At 54.0% G+C, this 7,938-nt stretch overlaps 2 protein-coding genes across 2 annotated transcripts; both read right to left on the bottom strand.

Annotated features, from left to right (window-relative positions):
* Window positions 1-686: 686 nt before the first annotated feature.
* On the bottom strand, window positions 687-2,596 carry LOC106899555 (protein MRP-126-like). The gene is made up of 3 exons (XM_014961429.1): window positions 2,456-2,596; window positions 1,664-1,822; window positions 687-1,017 (listed from the first exon to the last, which is right to left on the bottom strand). Exons 1-3 carry the CDS (start codon window positions 2,462-2,464, stop codon window positions 832-834), a joined length of 354 nt encoding a protein of 117 aa, XP_014816915.1. The 5' UTR covers window positions 2,465-2,596; the 3' UTR covers window positions 687-831.
* A 4,143-nt stretch (window positions 2,597-6,739) lies between these two features.
* On the bottom strand, window positions 6,740-7,635 carry LOC106899584 (protein S100-A12-like). The gene is made up of 2 exons (XM_014961461.1): window positions 7,415-7,635; window positions 6,740-7,014 (listed from the first exon to the last, which is right to left on the bottom strand). Exons 1-2 carry the CDS (start codon window positions 7,613-7,615, stop codon window positions 6,850-6,852), a joined length of 366 nt encoding a protein of 121 aa, XP_014816947.1. The 5' UTR covers window positions 7,616-7,635; the 3' UTR covers window positions 6,740-6,849.
* Between the last annotated feature and the right edge of the window lie 303 nt (window positions 7,636-7,938).

Genomic DNA, 7,938 nt, shown 5'->3' with positions numbered 1-7,938 from the left:
CTAAGCACCCACAGTGGGAGGCTGCTCGGCAGCTTCATGTGCATTTCCAGCCACCCACTCTGGAAAGCAACGATCAATGAGGGGCACCTCCTCGGTGCAAACTCTGGATTCTCCTAGTGAGGAGCTGGGGTTGTTCTCATTTCTTGCCCACACAAATCCCAGCAGTCAGACCTCGATGTAGCACTAAAACTAAACTCATCCACCCCCCAGCTCCCTTCCAGCCCCATGCCAGGGCCCTCGCAGAACAAAATTGCCCTAAAAAAGGTGTTCCTCCATCCCTGTTCTTCCTTCCAGCTCTTACCCAGCTCCCTTCCAGCCCCATGCCAGGGCCCTCGCAGAACAAAATTGCCCCAAAAAAGGTGTTTCTCCATCCCTGTTCTTCCTTCCATCTCTTGCCTACCACCACAGCTCAGTCCTAGGAGACACACAGAGTGTTTTCAGGCCAAAACAGGTTTTTCTTATAGTTAGAAATGCAAAGACCTGTCAAATTATACCGCCTTCCCTGAACTATGGAGCATATTATAATGTGAGGAGCATTGTGAGCACCCCCTACAATGAACCCTGCCCTCCCCAGGCATCCACCTCACCCCTGGAAACCTGTCTCTGAGGTGGATTTGCCTAGCTTAAAGCCAGGAGAGACCAAGGTGCAGGACTTGCCTGGAGGAAAACCCACGCAGACACACAGATGAGCTTTGACAGCCTCAGGGCAAATCTTTATTTGGCAGCAAAAGCATTAAACTCGAGGGAAGGGGAGGAGGGAAGTGGGCAGAGAGGGGTGGAGAAAGCTCCAAGCACCGAATGGCTGCCTTTGGCCGGGGACCACCTCCCACCTCAGTGGTGGTGCTGGTGTTTGTGCTGGTGTTGCTGCTGGTGGTCCTCGACGTCGTGGAGGTGTTCGTGGGTGGCGATGGTCACACGGGTGATCAGCAGCATCACCTCGGAGAAGGAGATCTGCGCATCTTTGTTGATATCGAGGTCCTTCATGATTTCGTCGATGGTGGCCTTGTTTTTCACGTTCTGCAAAAGGAAGGGACAGGGCGAGGGTGAAGTCCTGTCACTCACAGCTTCCCCCAGCCTGTCTGGGACCCTCACGGGTGCCAGGTCCCCAAGAGTTGGGTGCTGCGTGTGGCTCCAGCCTCATGCCATCATCACCCGTTGCTTGGGTACAGCAATGATCCACCCGTGATGGTGAAGCAACCGGAGAGCAGCAGGTTAGTGTCAACGCAAGGACACTGTATGATGTAGAAACTGGTGAAGGCAGCTGTGTCATGTCAGCCACAAACCTCTCCTTGAGCATGTTGGGTTAAAAGCTTTACCTTCTGCCTTAGCCAAATTAGTTTGGGGGGAAAAAAAGGGCTTTTTTGGGTTGATGTTTCTGACATCATCACTCCTAGATGGCAAAGGAGCTCTTGGGCAACATGACCCTGATTTTTGCAGATAAGGTGATGAGGGTAAATACCCATCTGGGGGTTCACCAAGCCCTTAGTCTGTCTTTATGGAGCACGGTTGGAAAGCAGCAGTTGGACAGGGAGAGTCTGGGCAGAAGGTGTTGGGGAGCAGGAGACCAGAGTGGGGAGGGGGTGAACCCAACCCCTGGGGGTGTTCAGGCAACAGAGTCCAGCCCCCCTCCATCCCCATGTGGGTCAGAAGAAACCCCACTCACCCTCAGGTAGTTTGCAAGCTGCTTCTCAATCAGGAGCTTCAGCTCGTTCTTGGTCAGGGTGTCTCTGTCCCCCTCCCGTCTTGAGTACTGGTGGAAGACATCAATGATGACATTCATGGCCTTCTCCAGCTCGGAGAGCTGTTCCTGGGACTGGGGGGTCTGGAAAAGAAAAAGTGACACTGAGTAATGTCAGGAATCACAATAGATGGGGAAGGCTGATGTAAACAAGCGAGGGTCCCGTAGAGCCACCAAATTCACCCGAGATGAGGACACAGCCTGGCTTTGTTCAGTCATTCTTTCATTCTTTTTTGAGGGGAGATAAATTTGAGCCCTTTGGCTTGAGTTTTCTCTTATAGATAAGCCAAAGGAGACCAGAGAGGGGTTGCAGCCATTGGCTGCTTCTGCTCTAGGATCTGCAGCTACAGGTAATAGCTGAGAGCTGACTTTTTTGCCCCCAAAATATGCCTTCTGTAAGTCAGACGCTGTTGGAGCCAGACTCTCAAAGCAGCTGGTGGCCCTGCAAAAATCTCTGTAGAGATACAAAGATCTGATGCCCAGGATCTCCTTTGGTGGTCACACTGGGCTGTGGGGAAGTTCTTCCAGGAGGAGACACATCTCCTGGTGGGTTCCACTCGCGTGAGCCTGAGTAGAGATGGTTATCCCCTGCCAGTGACTGATGGCAGCACGTAAGGTGAGAAGGGTCCTCAAGGGTCCTTGCACCTCCGATGGCCCAGCCGGTACCTGGAAAAGAGCATGGAGACCTTACGTGCCCGAGTCACCCGTTGGACTTGCCTTGCTCATCTTGACGAAGTAGCGAGATCCACTCAGGCTGGAGCAGGGCCGGTCCCAAGTGCGGCATCTCTTATAGCCTGGCCGTCCCCCTGTGCCACGCCACCGGTTGTGAAACGCCTTTGTTTCACCCAATTCCAGTCCATCTTCATGACATACTTGTACGTTGCTTAAGGCTCCAGGGTAGTTCCTTAAAAGGGATCTCTGTGGCTTTTCCCCTCAAGGTTGATGTCACGTACTCTGCCTGCCTTGGCAGGGAGGTGGCCAGGGCATGGCCGTGTCCCCTTCACCCCCTCCACCTGGTTGTTGGGGCTGTAATTCCCTGTCAACTCTTGACAGAAGTTCATTCGCTTCAGCTTCTTTGATTTCACCTGTTTCACTCTCCTCTACAGGGGTGCCTTTTCATGCCATGAGGCAAAAGGGACCCACAGCATCGTGCCCGCACTTGCCCATTGACCCAGCCCTGCTTGGCCCCGTAGCATCCCCATCCTGGCAGACCTGGTGCATGCAAGCACTGCCATGGTCCTCTGCACCCAACAGCATCCCACCATCCTGCTGCTTTGCACAGCCCACCATGGCCAGGGTGGCCTGTGTGACACAGGCCGTGTCCCACCACTGGGGGACCATCCCCTGCCTGCAGCAAACGGCTCTACGAAAGACAAATAATACAGGGAGGGTTCCGGACCTGGAGGAGCTCCAGGAGCTTCATTACAGCTCTTCAGATGAGCTGAATGAAGGGTGGTTTCTCCCCACCCAAGATGTGCTCTAAGCTGTGGAGACCAGGCGTGGCTGAAAGGTGTATGTTTACTTTTTAGGATTGTGTCCTCGCTTTGTGGCTTCTGCTTTATTTTTTTTTCCCTCTTCTGTTTCTGTGTTGCAGAGGCTTAGAGCAGCTCAGATCGAGAGTAAAACGAGATTTTCCAGTGCTTCTTCATTAAAATGCTCTGCCTGCTGATTCAGCTGGCTTCTTTGGGGCTTTGTTTAACCTGCCAAACACGATGCTAATCTCAGACACAAAGCGGAGGTCAAAAAGGGGTTGTGGATGGGCCTGGGGCAAGCTCCAGGAGCTCCAGGTGAGCTGACTTGGGGCAGCACCCTGAGGGGAGATGCTCGGGGTTGCAGCCCTGGTCATAGAATGGTCTGAGTTGGAAGGGACCTTAAAGACTGAGTTCCAACCCCCCTGCCCTGGGCAGGGCCACCTCCCACCAGCCCAGGTTGCTCCAAGCCCCATCCAACCTGGCCTTGAACCCCTCCAGGGATGGGGCAGCCACAGCTTCTCTGGGCAACCTGGGCCAGGCTCTCACCACCCTCACACCAAAAAAGTTCTTCCTGGTCCACAGGCAGTGCCCACCCGGACTCCATCCCTCACTGGTGGGGGAGCACCATGTGTCACAAGGGGAGTGCTTTGATGCACAAAACAGCTGGAGAAGGGCCAGGGCCTTTCACAACAGGGTGTCAGGAACCATCTGCTCAGTTGCAGAATTTGGTAGCAATTTCAGGAAACCCTACATTTGGTCATTTCCCAGGTGGGGAAGAGCAAGGGTGTGGGATGGGCCGTGGGTTTCCAAAGAGGGATGGTGGCTGAACCCTCAGATGTGCCCACCAGGCCGCAGGGTTGAGAGCGCAGGCCCAGAGGAGGCCATGGAGGTGCTGGGAGGGCTGAAGGCCCTCCGCTGGGAGGGGGGGCTGAGAGAGTTGGGAGGATTCAGCCTGGAGAAGAGAAGGCTCCAGGGAGACCTTGGAGCCCCTTCCAGTCTCTAAAGGGGCTCCAGGAAAGCTGGGGGGGACTCTTGATGAGGGAGGGGAGCAATGGGATGAGGGGGAAGGGTTTTAACCTGAAAGAGGGGAGATTGAGATGAGATGTGGGACAGAACCAGGGTGGTGAGAGCCTGGCCCAGGTTGCCCCGAGAAGCTGTGGCTGCCCCATTCCTGAAGGGGTTCAAGGGCAGGTTGGAGGGGGTTTGGAGCAACCTGGTCTGGTGGGAGGTGGCACTGCCCTGAGCTGGGGTAGGGGGAGCTGGGAGGTCTTTAAGGTCCCTTCCCACTCAAATCATTCTATGCTTTGATTTTTAAATGCCAGTGCAGTCACTGAGGTGACCAGGGAGTTTAGGGTCACAGGAACAGGTGCCACCACTTTTTGCCTGTCTCTGCAGGTCTCCTCGCAGAGGGGAACCTCCCTGTCCAGCCATGCCCCTAAGTCACACAGAAGTGGCTGCAGCAAGCAGTAATTCTGGCCCCAAGGCCACCAGGATTGAGCAAGTGTCCTCTTGCTGGAGCTGCGGAGGGGAAGGAGTGGGAAGAAGGCATGGGGTGGCACGCAAGCTGCCCAATAGTCATGGCAAGGAAAAGATCTGGGGTTAGATGTGCCCTGAGGACCTGAGCCCTAGCAGGGCACCCCACGCTTGACAGTCGTTGCAAAACTCTTTCAAAATATACATTTATGGGCAAGTGGCTGGGTGATGCGGGAAGAGGGCACAGCAGGGTTTGTCACTGTGTGGTTTGTCGTGTTTCACAGCCAGTTTTAACCCAGAATCAGGACAGGACGTATGTTCTGGTTGCTGGGTGTGGTTTTATCTTGGGGAAGGCAGGGGCCGTGCTCGGAGCCCTGGCTCCTGAGCACCCTTGAGCATCACCAGACCAGCAGTGCTCCAGATGTGACCTGGCACCAGGAGCCACCACAGGAGGTGGGGCAGCCTGGAGGTTTGCCCATCCTGGAGCCGCAGGGGGAAAGGATTTCCCAGTCCTTTAGCTCAAGCCAAGACGCATGGGCGTGTGTCTCAGCCCTACCAAATGGCTACAAACTCAGCTGCTTGGCAAGGGACCACCTTGGTCCAGCCCAAAGGGAGCTGGGAGCCGGCTCTGCTGCCTGCACAGGCAGGGCTGCAGGGTGCTGGACCCTCTCCAAGCCCTCCTGGAGCTCTGGCAGGTTGTAGGGCTGGATCTGGCCATTGGACTTGCCCTTCCTGAGCGTTGTTCAAGCGTTGTTGCCACTCGTGCTGGGGCAGCTGCCTGCTCAGTCCCATGGGGTGGTGCTACCTGAGCGTTTGGTGAGGAAAAGAGCTGGATTACAATGCATTTAGTACCCAGAAAGGGTTTGTTGGTGCTGTGAGACATCTTCCAGATGACTCAGGCAGGGACAAGATCTTTGTGCCCAACCAGAGCCCGTCAGGGTTTTGGTGAGAATATTTTCACTGGTGGAATATTCCAAGAAGGAAACCATCCGGGAGTTTCCCTCTTGGCTGGGCAGCGATTCAGCAGGGTTGGGAAGGAGCACTCCGGGTGACTTGTCTGTGTGAGAAAAATCTGAAATTTGAGTTTTCATTGGGCTTTAGGGAGAAAATTTTAAGTCTCAGAATTTCCCACGGACTAGGAGCTATATATACAGAGAGGAACTTCTGTCTGTATTTTTTCCCTGGGAGCACCCCGGCTTGTTCTTGTGCTAAAGGCTGTGTTCTGCTCTGAACTGCACTTGTCATGGGTATTAATGTGCTTTTTTTCCTGCTGTGGGTGGTTCTGCCCAGAGGATGCACTTGGCACGGCTGGGGCAAGGGGGAGCTGGATGAGGATGGGAAAAACAGGAGGTGCTTCCCGGAGCTAGGCTGGCTCTGCTCTTCCCAATCCAGGCAGAAAACTTCCTCTGCAGGAGAAAAAATGCTAATCTCACTGGAATACGTTGCAGCTGAGAGTTAAAACCCTTGCAGAGCTCAAGCAGTGCCTTGTGTGCTGGTCTTCTGGCCACTAATACCCTCGTTGCCCATCAGTTCAGCCCTCTTGACTTGGACAAGACCATGAGGAATATAGCTCTTGCCCTCTCATCACATCTTGATCATAAACCGCCCCCGGCTTAATGAGTTTTGGGGGTGCTCCAATTATGGAAGCCTTTATTCCACAACCCCAGCAGGATCATGCATTCTCTGCTGCCGGTGCCCACCCTCCCCACCTGGGAGATGGACACAAAAGGCAGTGATGAGATAGGAAGGACTCGGAGAAGTTCAAGCCATGCTTTATTGTCTCACAAGCACAAGTGAGCGGAGCAGACAGAAAGCAGCCAGAGCCCAGTGTCTATAAGCAACCCCCAAGAGATTTTTCATGGGCCATACACTGCAGCTCAGTCCTTGTCTGGGGTGCAACGGTCTTCCTTGTGGATGATATGATGAATTATGGAAGCCTTTATTCCACAACCCCAGCAGGATCATGCATTCTCTGCTGCCGGTGCCCACCCTCCCCACCTGGGAGATGGACACAAAAGGCAGTGATGAGATAGGAAGGACTCGGAGAAGTTCAAGCCATGCTTTATTGTCTCACAAGCACAAGTGAGCGGAGCAGACAGAAAGCAGCCAGAGCCCAGTGTCTATAAGCAACCCCCAAGAGATTTTTCATGGGCCATACACTGCAGCTCAGTCCTTGTCTGGGGTGCAACGGTCTTCCTTGTGGATGATATGATGAGCATCATTGGTGATCTTGGCCAAGACGATGGTGAACTCCTCAAAGGTCAGGTCTTTGTCCTTATTCAGGTCCGTCTCTTTGAAGAGCTGATTCAGGTAGTCGGGACGGTTCCTGCCCTGCAATTGGGGTATAGGATGTGTTGCTATGGCTGCACACCCACTGGTGGAAACCAAACCAGCTTTATTCCTGCATGTCCTGGGAAGAGTTCGGAAGCTACAGGATCATTGTGACCCTCTCCTACCTTCCAGTTAGCCCCTAATTAAAACCCTAGATGGACAGGCTCTTGTCCCAAGCCCCTTTGGGCTGTTCCATACTCCTGCTGTGGCAAGAGCAGTAGTTCCCACAGCATATGCTGTCTCATCACAGAAATCCACCCCATGGACCACAGCCCTTGGTGGGGACTGTGCCCCATTTCCCCAGGAGCATCCCTGAAGGCAACCTCAGCCTCATCCCCACCACAACTCCATGAGGAGAACATCCCTCCTGGTAGAACAATGCAGCTCGTGTGGCACTCACGCAAGCTTGGAGGAAGGTCGGTGCCTGCTCGGTCAGCAGTGTCTTGAATTCATTGAAGTTGAGGGAGTCAAAGTTGCCCTCACGGGTGCTGTAACGATGGTAGACATCCACGATTTTTTCCAGAGACTTCTCCAGTGTGCATTTTTCAGGGAACTCCCGAGTCCCATGACGGGCAGCTGCGGTCTCGGTGCCTGCGGACATGGCTGAGCTCCTGAGGTACCTGCAGAAACTGTGTGGAGAAACCTCACAGCCATGAGATGCATCAAAAAACAGGTACCTCACACCACGCTCTTGGCCCCCAAGTTGGGCTGCACCTTCACCTAGCAGCAGATCTTACCAGGAGCCTCGTCTTGTTGATGCTGAGCAAGACACTGGAGCCCAGGAATATTGCCATTTTATGGCATTGCCCAACCAACCTCCAATTTTAGCTTTGTCCAAGAAGCGCCTTGTTTTTACTGACCTGGAGGCATTTGTCAGGCAAATTAAACCCATCAAGCTGGTGTCACGTATCTGTACTGTGCCCA

Source organism: Calidris pugnax, unplaced genomic scaffold (assembly GCF_001431845.1).
Source record: "Calidris pugnax isolate Ruff unplaced genomic scaffold, ASM143184v1 scaffold516, whole genome shotgun sequence".
Classification (NCBI taxonomy): Eukaryota; Metazoa; Chordata; class Aves; order Charadriiformes; family Scolopacidae; genus Calidris; species Calidris pugnax.
The sequence above is the reverse complement of the archived record's forward strand: the minus strand, read 5'-3'. Positions and strand labels throughout refer to the sequence as shown.